We start from the raw sequence: 20,102 nt of genomic DNA on the forward strand, positions 1-20,102 counted from the left end.
AAACAATTTCTTCTTTGCTATGCTATTATGAAATACAGAATGGGACTGATTGGCCACTGCCAGCCATTCTGATTAATTTTTTATATTAGGCACATATAAATACAGCATTTCAGGGAAAATGCCTTGATTACCAATTCCCAAATCTTTATGCTGTAGTCATTAAGCAGACTTTTTTCTTCCTTCCTTCCTTCCTTCCTTCCTTCCTTCCTTCCTTCCTTCCTTCCTTCCTTCCTTCCTTCCTTCCTTCCTTCCTTCCTTCCTTCCTTCCTTCCTTCCTTCCTTCCTTCCTTCCTTCCTTCCTTCCTTCCTTCCTTCCTTCCTTCCTTCCTTCCTTCCTTCCTTCCTTCCTTCCCTTTCTCATTCAAATCTTTCTATGTAATTTATTGCATTTAAATAATAATTATTATTCATATATTTTTAATTCAATATATACATTCCAATTTGTGTGTGTGTAAGTACACTTCATTCCCCAGATCTACAAACAGTATATGTGCATTTTAAAGACATCTGGAGGGCAAAAATGGGATGACAATAGCTATACACTGTAAAAAAAATGTTTTCATGATTTATCACAACTTTTTTCTTTGTCAAATCAACTTGGATAATTAATGTGGTTCACATAACATAATATTTTGAATTTATGTTGATTAAACCAATCTCCTCCATTGTATTAAAACAACCAGGTAACTTAAGTTAAACCAACAATATTTTTTACAGTGTATGGTCATGATAAATTTCATGAGAAACAGCATTTTGGAATGACACAATTTATTTTTTTTAAAAAAAAATATATAAGCACAATTTTAAATAAGTGAATGTTATTGACCCGCAGGATTCAAACCTGCAACATGTACGTCAGCAGCTCATATTTTTAACATTGACAAATCACAGTCTTTCAGGAAAAGTATTACTTTTATTATTCTAAAGAAAGAGAGCAACATACATACCGAGGATACAGATAAAAATACAAATATCAACATATCTTTTACCTCTGGTCAGGAGTTAAGTCTGTACACATGAACATGGCAAGCATTATGTTGTTTTTTTGTGATATTTGTATGAAATGCACACTGCAAGGCACAGCCAGGTGCGGGACTAAGATCACAGAGAATGGTGAACGTACAAAAGCAGAGTTTGTCACAGTGTGCTCGATGTATCTTTATAATGGGTTCTTAATGAAGGAATGTTCTAGGTCCAATAAGTAAAGTTATACGGATAACATCTGTGACATGCTGTTGATTACCAGAGAAAATCTTTTCAACTTCAAAACTTCAGTTTGTAAAAACAAGCACAAGGTTCATTTACCTTAATGCACTTACACTGGACACTGAACAAGGATAAACTTTAAAGTACACCATTTTTTAAAAGTATGATGACAAGACTTAAACATAATGTGTTACCTACTAGTTATGTGTTAATGAGAGATAGTGTGATTAAAAACTTTTCTGTACAAAGTCATATCCAAAATAAAACTCTTCAGAATGATTTCCACTGTAAGTGCATCAATGTAAACCATTAAACTGGTCTCATGTTGTTAACCAAGGTCAATACTGCTGCTCCCTATACACAAATTACACATTTCCAGGGAGAATTCATTCCGTTTTAGCTATCTTGCTTTCCAAGATTATGTTATGAAAGAAAACATTGGACGAAAGTGGAAAGACGTAAGATTTTGTCACTAAGGAGACTTACAAAAGAAGAACATAAACCTTTGTTTATTCTTCCTTTGGAACATAAAAGGAAATTTAAAATTTTCGTTTTTAATTTTCCCACGAGTGAATGAGAACCGGTGCTATTGAGCTCCAAAAATGAAAACTGAAGGAAAAAAATTTCCAAAGTCAATCCATACGAGGTATAGACTGGCATGTGTGCAATATCCCAACATTCAAAAGACCTCTCTGAAGCCACGACAATAATGCACCATCCAAAAGCATTAGAGGAACTCGAATCCAAAGTGCACAAATCAGATTATGAAGCAGCAGTTCCTATTTGAATGATCCATATCTTACAGTTTTGATCTGGTTAAATTGAATCATTTGTACAAATCAATGTCTTTCTGTGGTTGAGTTTATGTCACAGAAGCTATCGATAGACTTTAACTTGCCTTGAACCCGGAAACATTCCTTGAACTCACTCTCTAATGTCTCTTCTGTCAACGTGATCCTGTGAGTGTTGCATATGATATGGGTGACTGTTTTCCTTGAACTCATGCATGATGTTTCTGGTATGACAGTAGAGGAGGAGCAGTTTATCCTTTGCACAAACACAAGCACAGATTCAGATTGTCAGTGCAGTTAACCTCCAACCAACCCAGCTTCTCTCTCCTGGTTTTCATGTCCATACTGGCTGGTACTGGCTTACTTTTCATTGGGATCCAAAATCTAACTCTACAAAGAGATTTTTCTATTTTGCATCTTTAGTTTAATTTGGTAAATGTTTTTCATTGCAAATGACATTATCAGCATGGCAAATTGAGTGGAAAGTTTAAATAAAAAGGTGATCCGACATATTAACATGGATTTAAGGTCGATGTCATTCTCTTGCATTAATGACCTGGAAATAGGTGACCTGTTGAAAGTAATGGACGAGTATGTTTTGTTTCCTGTGACTTGATTCCTATTGAAACAAGAAATGAGGATGGGACGTACTGAATAGCTTCTCTCTCTTTTTTTCCAGGTTTTAATGGGGAAAATAATCCCAGGTTTTCATTGTGAACTTTTGGACCTCCGAATATATTAGCAATATGTAACATTTTGGGTTAAGAATCACTTACATAGGCTACATTGAAATTCAAAACATCAACAAATGGAGTTTTCTGATGACGTTGGATTTCGAATGTCGAATAACAAATCCATAGAATATAACATCGCAGCGGTTCTATGTTTAAAAAAGAACCTAAACAATGCTTTGAAAATCCTCATTTTCAAACAAAACACATATGTCCTTAAATTAATAAAATGTGAGGGTTCCTTGAGAGAGCAAAGCTAGGCAATTTGTCCATGGCCCTGTTTACGCATGAGCTCTAAACACACATCTCCACTGTCTGTCTACTTCAAATCAGTCATAATGGTACAGAACCTTGAACATGTTCATCTAAAAGATGCCTCTTATAGAACCAAATTGCATTAACTGCCCAGTTTTGCTTTAGAAACCTAAGGTCATTGTACTTTCTGAGAAGTGGATGGATAGCAGAAATATGCATTCGTATTGAGCGATCAACTTGTGAAAAGCCTCAGAGAACTGAAAGATATTTAATCTGACCAAAAAGGAGACCAGTTCTTTCGTGGGAGGTATGAAGACACTATATCGTGCTTTAGATCGAGATGCATGATTGAGCACCCCTTTTTAGTTTTTTTTATTACTGACTTGAAGATTTCAGAAGAATCAATAAATCAGGGGAGAGCCATTTTCCCTTTCTGAGATCTTTAAATGATTTGGCTTATTGTTCTTCAAGAGGATGTGGAATGTTACTAAGTAAATTGCACAGAAACCCCCACCGTCAGACCATCCTGCCAGTGACATTGATAGATTGTGCGTTCTTGGCAGACGCAGTTCTCCCTAAGAGGATCTGATTACACAAGACTTTTAGGGTGGGCATTTCTCACTAAAGGACACATGATGGCACACCTTCATGGTTTGCTTTACATATTTTCTCAGTGGAGTTTGCATAGGCAAACATAACTATCACTATTGCTCAGAATTAAGAGCCGCTTTAGTGCGTGACTCATCCATTTGTGGTTCATCGGCAGCATTTGTGCTTAGGACGTGATACCACAAATCATGCAGATGTTCTATTACTTTTCGAAGCGATCTGACTTATGGTTTCTGTCTGGCAAAACATTACCACAGAAATAGAAGGACCCAAGCCTTCAATCTAGAGATCAGAAAATCATAAATACTTGCATGTGGGCCTTTTATGACATTGCAATAACCCAGAACAGAATAGCAATGCACTTACACCATTTAGTACACCTTAGCAACTGCATAGCAATGCCCTTGCTGGGCAGTTTTGCATGTGCAAGCATCACATTTTCTCTAACTCAAATCCAGCTCTCTTTAGCCAATAACCTTGACCGATAACAATAACCGTTTGTTTTGCTTTGGCAGGTTTCCTTCTCATTCAGCAAGTTACTTGTTAAAGACACAGCTAACCAATTATGATGCATGTAAGGGGCCGGATGGATGTGCATGTGCATAATCCTTCCAGTGGCTTTCTGTCCATTTCCATTTATTCATTGATGTACTGGTTACACTTAGCTACATTAATATGTTTTTTCCCCCTCCTGTTGCACAGACACACTTGTTACATGTGTTTTTTTTTCAGCTAATACACTTGCATTTAAAAGTTTGGGGTCGGCAAAATTTGTCTCATGATCCTTCAGAAATCATTCTGAATTGGTCCTGTACATCTCCTCATAGTGCAGAGAAGGGAAATACTAATGTGATGAATGTAGATGGTTGTAGTGTGTACTTGTGTCAGTGGTTCTCAACAGGACCCGGATTGAAAATCAAGTGATGACCCTAAGTGATATCTAAATTGTTTGTCGTACAAAAAGTAAAAAAATGTCCTTAAATTCAAACTTTAAAATGTAGTAATATTTCCAAGAAATGCTAAGGCCTGACAGTATGCTAAATTATTACCATGACAAAAGCTAAAAATTTTGTTTTCTAAAGTATGATGCTGTCACCAGACAAATAATTCATCATATAAAACACATTGTGGTCAATGCAAACCCTGTGAACCCGTATTTAACAAAGCCTAGGTCACATTTTCCTTATGTTCATTATGTTTTGTTCATGGTTTTTCATGTACCCTCTCCATTTTGCCATCATATTTTGTCTAGTAAATACATTTGTGCCAAAAAAAAACTGTGCACACATTTATTTTGCTCTCTTGACTATGCATGATTACATTGTTAGCTGCATTTTATTATTTATTGTCTACGACCCTGATCAGAACAGATCTGCGTCCCATCAGTTTAGAACCAGTTTTATGCTATGCCAAGTTTGCAGCACAAAATAATGAGAGTACTTGTTGTAGAAAATGTCCAGTTTGTTGATGGGTTGATCAGTGGGTTTAGATGTTGGGCGACAAGAAGGCATCAAGATGCAAGTGTTTAAAAAAATGTGTGCTCATACAAAAATAGTCAGCTAACTTTTCGGTCAGAACAAAGAGAAAGGACTCCTAAACAAAAATCCAGGGAAAGCATGGAAATTCCAGATTTAAACGGAAAAAGAAAACAAAGCACATCCACAACACACACATACCCACAACTCAACTCTCTTGTGGTGAGTCCACGTTCAGCCAGGGTTGAAATCAAATCACAGTGGGAACTCGTGGTGAGGTTACAGTCCTTACAAACAGGCTTTTTTCATTATGTTTTCACAGCAGTCAACAACATCTTCTGTTTTGTTGTCCTCGTGGGTTGTGCTCAATTGAGCAATTACCGTCCACTGATCATGAGAGATGTTTCCAACGGATCGACATGAATACGTCACAACACAACACAAAGGGATGAACAGGACGGGAGTTTGGAGGAAGTCGGACGGTAGGTGTCGATTCCGTGGGGAGAGCAGGCAGTAGCTATCATACAGCAACAATGGCAGCATCGAGAAACATTTTGCTGGTTCATTACGGATAGATTTGCCTTGCATGCTTGCCAGCCCCATTGTGGGGGACGTTTATTGTTGGTCGAAGTGACTACCAAACCGGTTTGACTCGAGGACGGGGTGTCAAATTGATGCCGTATCCACTTGCTCCACTTTTGAAAGGGCCCCAAATGAGCGTTTGAGGATGTGTGCCGCCCATCCAGCCTAATTCTTTTCAGATTCCGCTCCTTTTGTGTTGGAAAATTCTCAGCGCTGAAGCAAAATCCAGGAAAGGCTTTATCTGAGCCACTGCAAATCATAATGGGGCAGTGGTGTATTTTCTCAAGGGCCCCCTCAGTGAATTGTGGGGATGTCTCCCATCCAGGTCCCCGGTAGCGGTCTGGGATACGTCGTGTATGCATTCTGTGAAAACAACCAAGAAGGAATTAGGTTTACACAACAAATATAGCATTGTAATGGGCACTTTTCCAGCACAATTGGAATGCACTAAGCATGTTGTTTACACCCAGACTCAATGCAGCCTGACAAATTAGCTTTCAAATGTGTTTAATTTGATAGCGTTCCCAAGATGATGTTTCTTGTGCAAACAATCCTTTGCTTTTAATCGAGCTATGCCGTCTTAGACTCTCATTGAGGAATCAATTAACTGTCACAACTATATATTTGGTATCTTTCTTCACGCAGCCAGGAACATTTTTAAAACGCATGCCTTTTTCCAATTAACTTCTAAATGGCGTGTTCGCGAGCTGAACGGTTCACTTAATTCGCATAAACATGTTTCACATCCGCTCATCTTCAAATAGAGAGTAACCTATGCTGCGTGGCGAACAGCTCTTCATGTTTAAAATAATAATTAATCATTAAAACGGTCCCTTCTGGTAAAGACGCCATGCATGCTTGGTCGTTTTGCTCTAAGTGCGAGTTACCGCATACATACAGATCATTAACGTGGAACCACTGTTCAGAAAAGTGCAGTTTGTTCCCTACAATGTCCTTTCATCCAGCCAACAATCTTTTTGTGTAATCATATGCCAAACGGAGGAGTTTACATGCTGCTTATATTTTGCAGTTGAATATATGATATTCATTCTGTGGGAAGACACAAAAACAGTAGGGGTCTAATCTCTCAATCACAGGGCTCCACAGAGTTGTAATTATTGAGCTTATGAATAAATCATCTTTCATGTCTCACAAAGTTGAGCGAGTGGGATTCAGTATCCATGTTTATCCTGAGCTGAACATGGTGACAGCAAGAGCATGACTTTGTGTCTAGTGTTATTATATTGAATAAATAGGCAAATAAAAAAAAACAGTTATGTGCAGGAAACATATGCATAATATCATATTAATATGTAATAATATGTTGACATGATTGACATATGTTGATATGTTGACATGATCAAAACAACTTAGGAAAGTCAAAAGTTGACATTTTTTTATGAACTTTTTACAAAACATTTTACAACAAAGCTCTTCATAACTGACATTGTCAAATGAACATCCAGTTAGTGTTACGGTGAGTCTGTTGACTGATTTATTTAGAGAGGACTATTATAAAGGCTGTATTAGCACAAATGATTAGCATAGACCATGTTTACTACTATCTGATGTCGTATTGGGTCTTTTTATTACATTTCATAGTTTTGTTCAAGGCTTTTAAGGATGAGGGAGTGCTATACAACCAGCACAATTTAGCAATCTTCTACAAAGTAACAAGAGAGTTTGATTGGTTAGATCCATCTATCTATCTATCCATCTATCCATCTATCCATCTATCCATCTATCCATCTATCCATCTATCCATCTATCCATCTATCCGTCTATCCGTCTATCCGTCTATCCGTCTATCCGTCTATCCGTCTGTGATGTGGAGGATGTTTACTGCTAAACAACTGTGTGTGTGTGTGTTTTTTATTTTTTATCTTGAGTTTTGAGATTTCTTTGATTGTTATAAATCACTCCGACCTCAGAGATAGACTTAGCCAGGGACTCTGTTCACCGTGGTGGGAGATGCTTCACTAATGGCTTTTTAATTTGCACCTCATCAGTCCTGCAATAGAGGTTTCCAGACGGAGAATGGATTGCGCTCACCTTATCATTGATTAGTCTCCCTCAGAGACTCTAAATGAGTCTGTCCATCAGAGGTACTCATTTCTGTACAATAGAAATTATTATCATAATGCCAGCTCTGGATTGTTATAAATGCACCTCTGTAGCCAAACTGCCCTTTCCACACACGTCTGCACTCATGCGTGTTAACATGTGCATGTGTTTGTATGCAAACTTGCCCTTGATTTATCAGCCCTTGTGAACAGAGGACAGCAGCTCCAGGAGAAGCGAGCCAAACACTGTGACACATAAACGTGCACACATATAAATCTTGATGGCCACTCTACCTCCGCCTGTACAATAGAATCATGAGTCATGCGGTGAAGCAAATTAACTGATGGGCCACATAAATTCTTATGATGACAAATAAAAATGTCAACATCAACACTTGGCTGGTTTGAACACATTTCATATTATATGGCAGATGGATGAAGTGAATCGAACAGCAGAGAGACCAAAAAAAAAAAAAAAAAAAAAAGAAAGGTTGAGGCTTATCTTTTAAAGCTCAAGAGTCTTATAGAATTTTGATATATGTAATTGTTAGTCATTTTATCTGTCGACATGCATCAGATGTTTCAATTTCTTAGGAAAAAAATAAAAATGTGCTTGAGTGCATGATTGTCCATGCCCGGACAGCAACATGGTGTCGGCCCAGATCCGGCCCACATCTGGTACGTGTTGAATCCACATGTGCCAGATGTGGCCCGGATTGGGGCTGACACTATGTTGCTGTCTGGATGGAATCCAAAAGATATTTTGAAGAATCTTCATGCAGTGCTTTGCTACACAATGAGAGTTCATAACTTGACACCATTAAATTGGTAAATATGGCTCTTTCATGCTATTGCTCTTCATTTACTTTCATGTGCTATATTCCAAGTCTTTTGAAGTCAAATGATAGCATGTGCAAGGGAAATATTTATAATCTTCCCCTCTAAAACTCAAAAAATGGAGCCATATGATCGAAGCATCGTTTGTTTCAGAAGACTTGATATAACGCACAAGTCACACGGACTACTTCCATGGTTCTTTTAAGGTATTATACAGCATGACACATGTAGAACATGCAAAAAAAAAAAAGAAGAAAAAAAAAAGGATGTGTAAGAAAGTACTTTTACTTTCCTCTGGGAATGAACGGGAGAGGATTTACAATAAAAGAGTCTGGGAAGAAGAATGCATGTGCAATCATTCCTAATTTGTAACTATACATTTATACCAATTTGAATCCGATCCCAGAGGTGATTGCATGAATGTGGACATGGCGTTTACACACCCACCCGCAATATTCACTCATACTCCCATCAGGTAACATGGAAATGGGAAAAACCTTCGGAGTGAAATGAGCATGTAGGTCATGCAACAATTTCCTTTTTGACGTCTGTGATGGCAGTATGCAAATGCACACCCAGAGGGGTCGTAAAGGGTTTGGATCTGCATAATTGTCTCTATTACTAGCAGGAGAATGACTTTTATATGTCAAATGTTGGTAATTGCTAAAAAAAAATAAAAAAATAGACAAGCATCTGCTGGGAGAGATGGTGATATCTTCACAATACTGTGACATTCTCAGAGGGGACATTTCAAGAAAAGTTTAACTGCACTTTTAAGTTCCCCCTTTATGAAAGAGGGCAAAATGTGGAACAGCTTGTTAGCTGTGAATAACCGAATCAAGTTAAATAAGTTCTACAATTGCCGGCGTATTGATAACTGAGAGAGAATTTTGACCTTTTAAAGCTCTCTGCAGGAAAGACTCTTTTGCTTGCTGATTAGACTGCAATTTGGTTTCTTCAATGCTGTTTGGATTTTGGAAGCTGGCTATGTTTGAAAGGGAATACTAGCATACTGTGCTGTAGTGTTGGCACGCTACTGGAACTTCGATGCAATACCTTGAAAAATATCAATATTTGATACTACAATTATTATTATACACAGGTTAGACAAAGAAAGTTCAACATCACTGTTATGTAGTGATAATATCTTAAACTTAAAATGCAAGCATATTAAATTTGTATTTACTAGTAAAGAACATATATTGTTATTATCAAGTATATAGAATTTCTTATATTATGTTTGATGAAAGCACAGAACAACTTTAAGTTGAGACCGCAATTATTTTTCTCCAAGTCCTGAAGTCGGTTTCCACAAGTTTGAGTTTTTCAACTTCTGATCTTTTCAACATGGCGTGCTTTTATACTTCACATTTTGGTATGTGTTGTAGTAGTTTGAGAGCCCCGATATACTTCAAGCGAAATCGAAAAATGACCTGGTGTGATGTCATTTAGAAAGAAAGTTCTAAACACTTTGCCATTGCGAACTTCCCGGAAAAGTTTGCTCTGGCTGGTAAACACAATCGAACTACCATTGGTCCGTGGCGATGATGTAATAGATAGGTGTGGCTCTGAGACTCCGCCTTCTTTGACCTGGAAATCTTCTCCGGTTCATTGCTTCTGTTTAGTCCATCGAGGTCAGACGTCAGCAAGTAAAAACATGAATTCACTGGTAGAGAGTCACTTTATAGTAGAAACTGAAGTTGTAATTCTAATTGAAAGACACTGACACTGTTTTTTCATGTTTGATGCTGTAAAGCTGCATGCATAACATGCTATATAACTAAACGTGACGTGACATTACTGGACTATCGAATTGCGGAGCTCAGGCAAACATGTCCACATCACTAAGATCAGTTGCTTTTTTAACTGCCGCTTTTTTACTACTTTAATTTTTGTTGTTGAAAGGAAAGTGCACAACGCATATTTACAGATTCATCTAAACGTCGCTTTCAGCAGCGTGGGTGGTGTCGAGATGTTCGCTAACAGTATATTGCTGGTCACGTATTTCGAACTTCTTTTCACCCCAAAGCATAGAAAAGGACAGAACTTTGCCATGAGTATATCGGGCCTTAACCGGTTAGTGTGTGTTTTAGCTCTACAGTAGTTCACCCAAATTTTTTGTCATAAAATCCTTATTTCTTCTGTGAAACACAAAGGCACTTCGTCCTAGCTGCTCTTTTCATGCAATTAAAGTAGACGAGGACGAGGCCTGTTGAACTTAAAAGTGACAGTATGAGCACCAAGCTGTCATTTCACTTCAAACGACTTGAAATATAATGTATTTTTACCATTTTTGGAGCTTGATAGCATCTGTTGAATGACGAATGGGTAGCCAAAGGTTCTCTTTAACAAATTGTATCTTTACTAATCAAGATGCATGAGTTCAACAAGCATATGTGAAAATGTCTATAATACACACTTACGCTGCGCATACACAGAAATAAGCTAAAATAACTTAGTCTATTATAGACCCTGAGAATATAAAGCAACAGCACATTATTATGTTCTACAGCATTCACTTTTATTGAATGGAAACATACCAGTCATTCAGGGGAAACAAAAATCATTTGTGTTCCATGGAAGAAAGAAAACTAAAAGAGGATAGCTCTGAAGGAACGGCAAATTTGAGAATTACCCTTCTGTTTAATTAGCCACTGGGTCGAGGGTTCAGGCAAATTCTTCCTTTCTCTGATGAAGTCTCATCGCAGTGTGATATAAATAGCCTTCACATCCTGCCGCACAGTTTGTTTTTAATCTGCACCTTTAATCCAAGATGGATTCTGCTCTATGCTTCTCTGCTCACTTTAATTTCCTCTCTCACTCCTTAAAGAGTGGAGAGAGAGAGAGGAGACCATAAGGGCAGTAATGAAGCGATTGTGCCAATGGATTTCTCTAATAAGGGAGGACTTCCTCTAACCTCTGAGCTCAACCGTCCCTCAAGCTCTGCACCTCTGCTGTTGCACTGTGTGTGTGTGTGTGTGCGCGCGTGCAGGCATACTGTATGTGCATATGCCATATTTAACTTAAATGGAGGAGAAACAGAAATGGTTGCATTATGTCAGTAGGTCAGGAGAAGCAAGAGCTACAGAAACGTTGACAACTCAGCATTGATACAACGAGTGCACTGGCAAAAGATTTCCAGATTAGTGCATCAAACATTTGAAAGATACTCCTGTGTATTGTTTGAGACTGAACTAGATAAAATGAACTAGATATCCATGAGAAGAACCGCTTATTTCTAGGCTTGTTTCTGTGAAATAATCACTACTTACTACTTTTAGACAAAAAATACTGATTATGTCTGCACACATTTCTGTAGGTTTCTTTTGTGTTTTCTGTATAAGCACTCACGTACCAGCACTGCTGTGCAATTACAGTGTTTAAATGATTGGTCTATTATTGTGATATGAGCTATTTCAGATAAGAACTGTGGTTTGTCATGTTTATGGTCAGACAGTCTCTTCCTTCTACGTTTGTCGTTTCTGGGCCGATGTGATCCTTTGGGAACAGTTTTGGGGGTAATAGCAGAACCTGATTTCACCAAGTACAACGTGTTCCTGGATCAACAACTTTGTTTATCCAGGAACAATATTCCGATCAACCAATCGGATTTGAGGGGCAAGTTTACAGTTTATGTCATGTTTAGGCTTACAACCAGGGTTAGGTGCTTCTACATCAGTGTTATTCACCTAACATTTCCCTCTGATTTTAGGGATAACTTATGGGTAGGGATAGGGTTAGGATTAAATTTTCTGACAGGAATGTTGTTCCAAGAGCAATACAATATTTTGACCCAGGAACGCATCTAACTCGGCAAAATCAGGACGTGTGTGGGTAACGCATTACAAGTAACGCAAGTTACGTAATTAGATTACCTTTTTCAAGTAGTAAAGTAACGCATTACTTTTAAATTTACAGCAAAATATCTGAGTTACTTTTTCAAATAAGTAACTCAAGTTACTTTGTTTTCCCATTTATTACCTGACAGGTCTCCTGTCCTGATGTTGAGAGAAATCGGGGCAAAGGTTCACGCCTTGTTGTATAACCGTAATAACAAGATTTATGTCCTCATAGAGCTCATTATTACAGTATGTAAGATGGGAATTTTCTGAGAGCTCCTACTTGTACCACGTGACCTCTGCAGATCCATTTAGGCATTGATAGTGTTGCCATAGAAACACATAATTCCCAGTCCGAGGGCGTGATCAGCTCCAAGAACATCACTTTGCTATCTCGAGACTTCGGTAATTATGACATGACGTGAACGCAGCATAAGTGCAGAGGCGTTGTGCAAACATGATGGATATTGTAGTTCTAGACTGAATGTGAGCATTCATTTACTCAAAAACCGATTCAGTATTCCTCAAAATGAAGAAAAGCTGTGAAATGCAAACTCAGAATTTTACGCAAACCTGCTATAGTTAAATATAATGCAAATATACTTTATGTATTTAATCTCACTTTATTCACTTTGCTGCTGACCTTTGATGATCCAATTCAACCATACGAATAAGCAAACATGATTTGAGTTAAATATATCACATTTGTGTTTTATTTTAATTGCTGAAGTAAAAGTGTTGAACTTTCTTCTGTAATCCAGAATGGCAGCACTGCTGAAAGGTTTCTTTGAGCTGGTCATAAATGTGCATTTCCTGCAGCCTGAGGCTTATTCATTTCACTTTTGGTTTGAAAGGGCCTTTACATTTATTCCTAGAACTTTTTCAATAAAAAGTAACTAAGTAACACAATTAGTTACTTTTTTTAGGGAGTAACACAATATTGTAACGTATTACATTTAAAAGTAACTTTCCCCAACACTGTTAGGGAAATTATTCATGGTCTCTATATATATGACAGATTGAGGAGGGGTTGAAAAATAAGAGGGCTTGATGACATAGTTGCTTTTTATAATGGATAATGTACAATACCATTTCAAACGTTTGGGGTTTCACTTATCGAAACTGACAGTAAACGCTTTTACATTGTTAAAAAAATATTTAAAATACATGCAAATACATTCTTTTGAACTGTCTGTTCACTGTTCATACATTGATATTATGTTTCTTGAGCAGCAAATCAGCATATTAGAATGATTTCTGATCATGTGACACTGAAGACTGGAGTAATGATGCTGAAAATTCAGCTTTGATCACATGAATAAATTACATTTTAAAATATATTCTAATAGAAAACAGTTATTTTAAATTGTAGTAACATTTCACAATATTACTGTTTTTACAGTATTTTTGATGATAAAAAAACATTAAAAACTCTTACCAACCCCAAACTTGAACGGTAGTGTAAATACTACTTTGTTTCTATGCAATAATATGCACTGAAAAAAATAATATTTTTTTATGATCGATATTAGATTTTATAATGTTACGAAAGTAAATGGAATTAGATTGGATATCAGGTTGACTTAAACATTGCTTTTGATCCAAGTGAAAACAAGGGTTTTGCATCTTATGCAAAGAGCGTGAGTCTCAGGAGGGAGGATTGAAGAGCATTGTTGGATTATCTGTAATGTTTTCTCTCCTCACACACATAATACGCAATATTCTGAGTTCATATGAATGGCTTCCTCGAGATATGACAACGCAGGTTGATATTCTTATGTGAAGCCACTTAATATTCCTCAGAATTCAATGCATTTTATTTGACAGGTATGAGTCACCAAACCCCACTGCAGATTTTACAATATTACTTAATAAATATGAAATCTTGATACAGAAACCCTTTTTTTAATTCACATTGATCTTTATGATTTGATTATTCACAGCTCATGAAACAAATCCCTCTTCACCTTGCAGCACAATCCATTTCCCATGTAACGCACATATGCATAATATTAGTATCTTCACTCCGATCTGTCAGTCTGCAGGCTCCTGACACAAAACAAGCACTGCATTCTCCCTCGGAAAACACCGCAGGCTCCGAAAAATGTGCCAACTGCAGTCTATTAATACACTTCGTCTTTTATCTCATCCGTTTAGCCAGTTGTTTTAAGATTGCTAATAAACGTGATGTCTGTGTAAACACTGTTGGCTTATGTTCATGGGAAGAGAGGCGTGCAGTTTAATTCTGAGTGCAAATTTCGAGCAATTATTATTATTATTATTAGGCCTGTTTTGTTGCAGGAAGTGATGGAGTTATCGGTTCATTGATAGTGTTGTTGCCTAAATGATCTGCATGAGCCACAATCACAATCAATGTAGGCCTGTTCACACAGCTTCCCAGTTTTGATCAATATTGCAAGGATTTTAAAATATATTTTTTAAAAATACAAACAGTGTTGGGTGTAATACATTACTAAGTAATTAATTACTGCTGTAGCGTCTGGACCAATCAGATACACAAATTATTCATTATATTTAATGAATAATCCAGCAAACTCACTCTCCCAACAAAGTTCTACGAAACTTCCCCCAAAAACTAACATCCCAAATGAAGCTAACACACTGGCAGAACTCGGTGTCCTGTTACAGGACACAGTAAGACTATTACGTAAGACTATCACAGTAAGATAAGTTTTACGACCAAAAGGAATATGCAGGGAATTGTGACTCACTTGCTGAGAAGGAGAAATTAACCCGTTTAATCCTATATATTCCAGATATATAACCATGTGATGTATTAACATGTGTCTAATTTTCCAACTCATGATTTTCCTTTAATGTGGTTTTGGCCTATGTCTTCATTCTCTCTTCTAAACTATTTTGGTCTGAAACATGACTTGCATACTATAGTTAACCAAAATCATATGTGTAGCATGTTTAGTCTCTATAAACTCCAATCTTCGTCCCCCATTTGTTAATTTACATTACATTTTGCTAACTTTATGACGCATTAGTATTATAAGAATCTTGAAGATTCTTTTCGTAAACACCCAATGAAATGAAATATTCAAATGCCCTGCTAGAACACAAAGGGTCGTAAAAACTCCCTCCAAAGGGACATCTTGGTATTAGGCTCGCAAACCTCCAGAGGGTGTGACATCTTCACGCTTTACAAATCACTGATCATCACATTAGCTCTCTTAGCCTCTTGCTCTCTTACTCTCTTGGTCCTTCCTGAGAAGTCCTAACGTGAAGATGATGCTGAACTAGAAGTCCCCCAAGCACCCCCAAGCTTGCGCCAGGCTGCGGCCTTGTCTTTCCATTCACCAAAGATCCTCTGACACCCACTGGTTCTCTCTCATCAAGACCACATCAGCAAAGATCAACTGGAGCCTCAACAAATTGCATCAGGACAGATTAATTCAAATGGACGAGACATGCAAGTACCAAACTTAGTCTCATTATTTGATACATTAAGTATCCTTAGCCCTTTTTAAGAAGGGTGTATTAGAACTAAACTGGTGGTTTGCTCAGGCTGTTGATCTGCTGAACATCAAACAATGCTATAACTTCTTGCTTTCCTGTATTCTGCTTCAGCTCTCTTTCCCTTGGTAAACTGTATGCATGTATGTATGTGTATGTTAGAGTAGTTTAAATGTTTAGTCTAGTTAATAAAATCTTGTTCATGTCACACGTAAAGTTGTCCGTGTCTCAAGCTCATATCTGGAGTCACTAATCATAGATCTTGACTACTTGCTCTTAGTAGTACTTAGTAAGAAAGACATTTCCCATGCCCCGGAAATGTACATTTCTATTAATCAATCAATAACCAATAGTGAGTGTTCACGGGATGAACCGAGTAATTGGTTGTAATGTTATTGTAGCTAGTCAAATATAACAAGTTATGATTGATTATTAATATTTAATAGAGCTAATTTGCTACACTGTAATGGAGTAAAGAAAGGAATTACTATTTATCTTTCTGTAATTACAGTTACGTCTGATGTATGAAATACTGTAGAAAAATTCTTTATGTGTATAATATCAATTTCAAAATGTAATGTCTGATGTTAAAATTTATGTTTTTAATGTAACCTTCTCACTTTAAATACTTTGGTCAGTTCAAGAATAATTTATGCAATTTTATATTATTTATTTGACAGAATTAAAATAACATTTTCATGCCTATCCTTATATTGCTCAACTGGTTGCGGTCGATTAGGAATTTAGAAAGTAATTAGAGATGTAATACTAGACAATAATTATTACAGTATTCTAATTAAACTGTGGAAGATGTAATTAGTAGCTAGTAATTAGGCTAATTCCTTTTTTTAGAGTAACTTACCTGACACAGTTAATAAATTACGTTTTGCATGAAGAAAATTATGCCTTTTTTGTATCATTCAGCCATTTTTTCCACCCATATTCTCATTGCGGTAATACAATAAAAAGTTATAAGATATTCATATAAATATTTGTTTAATTGTCTTCAATTTGTGCTGATTAAAAAACACAATAAATTACAGCAGGAATAATGGAAATATTAAAATAAATCTAAATTAAAACTTAAGAATACATTATGGTAATGAGAATGTTGTGTAGAAATGTGAATTGTCATAATGCAAATATGCTTAGATATCTTTATGCAATATATATATATATATATATATATATATATATATATATATATATATATATATATATATATTATAACTCAGGCATGTTCTTGATGGGCTTCACAAGATTCACACAAGGACTTAATCTAACCTCTAATCACCTACACATATACTTTAAAACCTTGATTTGTTCTATAAAAGTCATGTCGACCTGCTGCGTAAGTACCTTGAAAACGCGCTGGCTGAAATTGGACCCGGAGTGATGTGCATTCAGTCTAAAAAATAAGCTTAAAATTACAACTCCCAAGTTCACTTCACTTCATGGTTCTGGAGGCAAAGCATCCTTATCTGCAGCAGAAGCAAGCAAGCAAGAATCCACTTAGGAACCTTCAGCAGGGATGCAAAAACGAGCAATTTCATGCTGAGATTAGAAGTGTGAAGCCAAGGTGGAAGTGTCATTGAAAGACTAGGAAAACAATCTCGATTATAGGGTCACCAGAAGATTGGAGAAGTTAGTCACAGTACTGGTACAGATTAAAATAGAGCTTGATGTACAGCGGTTATGCCAAGACCATTGCCTTTGAAATTCAAGATTCCTGTTCCATCGGGTTGTCTTAATCAATCAAAACATAAAGGACCGACAGCTGGTTTTGAATTGGGAACTGTCAACCGAATACGGGAGATCTACTAAAAAATTAGCACATGAACAGCATGTGAATATGATGTTTACGCAAATGCAAAATTTATTCTGCCCATGGTGTTACATTTAACAATTACAGTACTGATCCTAAAATACTCAAGCCTCCTAAAAACCATTCACAATTTTTGTATGGGTGAACAGAGAGATGAATGATGCAGTTCACTGATCCCTGAGAGGTATGAGCTCTAAATGCCTTCAGCATGATGCATATGAGCATATGCCACACTGTATATTTCTATAATTTGAGAGCTTTCAAGACTGGTGGGGAAATGATTGACATCTTTATGGAACTATCAAGCACAGTAAAATGTGACATTCTCTGAATGTCACACATCAGCACTTTGGAGACAAGCCAGTATCATCACTTTCATCATTATGGTGACAAGTTAAGGCAATGGTTCTCAGCTGGTTTTGCTGCATTGGGTGTCAATAATGGGATAGGAATAGGACAACTTTCAGTTTTTGGTTTCTAAATGTCTTCTGAATTGCAATGGATTTATGCTCTCTGCAGCTATTTACCTTGTAATGTGTAATTTTAGTGTATTTGTGGTTTTCATGGATGAAGGCATTTCATGCATCTGCTCATATTGGCATCTGTGTAATTTGGCTAGATTGTAATACACAGATGAAATAGCACAGAAATATAATTTTGATGGAATGGGAAGTGTCTTCTCCTTCCTTTTAATAAACATATTTATTGCCCTGCCCTAACTATATGCACAATAATGTGGTTAGTTACATTTACTGTGAATAGGGCTGTGCATCAATTTAAACATGCTAATTAATACATCAAATTAATTGATTTGTGAAAAATCATCTAATGAAAATAATACAATTTTATTTCAAAAGTTGCTTTAGAAGTCAACATATCATTAAATATACTGATTTTCAATAATATAGAAATAAAGTATATCACTGACTCAGGTAACACTTTATTTCAATGGTCCACTTTTGACATCCTTCCAACTACATTGGAACTACATCCAACTACATACAGAAGGCTACGTCACTATCATAAGAGTATTAGTAGACTGTCTGGGTTAATATCTGCTAACAGTTTGTGACGGCCCCCCAAAAGACATTCTAAATACGTCAACTTATTCTACTAACCTGGGGCCTCATTTATAAAACTTTGCGTAGGATTTGCGTCAGAAGTGGCGTACGGATGAAACATAGGACGTGCGTACGCACAGAAATATTCGGATTTATAAAACCGTGCGCACGCACATCCTACGCATTTTCCCCTTAATAAATCACAATCAATTCTAAATGTAGCGCAGCTTTTGCGGCTTCATGTCACGCCCATAGTTGCCCATAAATAGTCCGTGAAACGCCCACAAGTTAATATTCATCGATTGCGAAATCATGGCAAACATAGAGAGGAAATCAAAAAAACGTTACTTCATTCAATGTGAAGTAGAAGTTATCGTTGGCGAGGTGGAAAAGAGGAGAAAAAATGTTGTTTGGAGGGCACAGTGTGGGCATTAGCCTACTAATGCCAAAAAGGCACTTGAGTGGCAAAAGGTTGCAGACGCCGTATGCTGTAGCCTCACAACCTCGGACTGTGGCCGAAATAAAAAAGAAATGACAAGCTACAGATGTCGGTTATAATCTACTTGGAAATGGGAAATAGTTCAGCGCAAATGTAATTTCTTGCAGCTTTCTGAATGGTTGAGACATACGTCATACGTTATTTTATCAAAAATAAAACAAACTAAAGGCATATGCATGAAATACCTGCATGAATACCATGATTCCGTAGCTGATAAAGACATTTTTACTATGAAAACAACTTTCCCCAGTGGTCAAATAATACATCTATCTATTTATCTATCTATCTCTCCCTAATTATCTATCTATCTGACTGACTATCTAGCTATATCTGCTCCGCCAGACGGACACAGTGGCGAGAATATCAGTTTTGTACATTATTTCGTTCTGTTTACCATCTTATTTATGAGGATGAATTGTATAACATGCCAATATTATTGCAGAACATTTCACTTTTCTTTTTGCAAATATGTGTTAATTTGCATTTCTGTTGCAGATCGATCAAACGGGTGTTCGTGTAGGCTGTTAATTGTAATACTTGCTTTGTGACGTCTTCGTGTTATTTATGAGAGGCAGTATTGCCATTTATTTTACACAACGGTCTACAGTTTCACACACTTTCACATGTTTCTTCCATCTGCCGACGGTGTCGCCATTTCTCATTTCACCCGTTTTTGTGCGTACGCCTGGGTCAGAGCTTGCGTGAAGGACCGCACATTTTACCGTCAAGTTTGCTTTTTATAAATACCAATTATTGCGTAGAGAGCGGCGTACGCCTTCTTTTGTGCGTACGCAACGTTTATAAATGAGGCCCCTGGGCCGGGTTTCCCGATAACGATTTATCTTA

At 36.9% G+C, this 20,102-nt stretch overlaps 1 protein-coding gene across 2 annotated transcripts in view; it reads right to left on the reverse strand.

Moving 5' to 3' along the window:
• Positions 1-5,869: 5,869 nt before the first annotated feature.
• lrrtm4l2 (leucine rich repeat transmembrane neuronal 4 like 2) overlaps positions 5,870-20,102 on the reverse strand; it is a 28,519-nt gene continuing 14,286 nt past the window's right edge. For both annotated transcript variants that reach the window (XM_056236647.1, XM_056236646.1), the window contains exon 3: positions 5,870-6,012. In XM_056236647.1, coding sequence (XP_056092622.1) covers positions 5,944-6,012 — 69 coding nt within the window. In that variant the 3' untranslated portion in view covers positions 5,870-5,943. The remainder of the gene's footprint in view (positions 6,013-20,102) is intronic.

The sequence above is a fragment of the Rhinichthys klamathensis genome, unplaced genomic scaffold (assembly GCF_029890125.1).
Source record: "Rhinichthys klamathensis goyatoka isolate OS25496 unplaced genomic scaffold, OSU_Roscu_1.1 h1tg000459l_1, whole genome shotgun sequence".
In the NCBI taxonomy this organism is placed as follows: domain Eukaryota; kingdom Metazoa; phylum Chordata; class Actinopteri; order Cypriniformes; family Leuciscidae; genus Rhinichthys; species Rhinichthys klamathensis.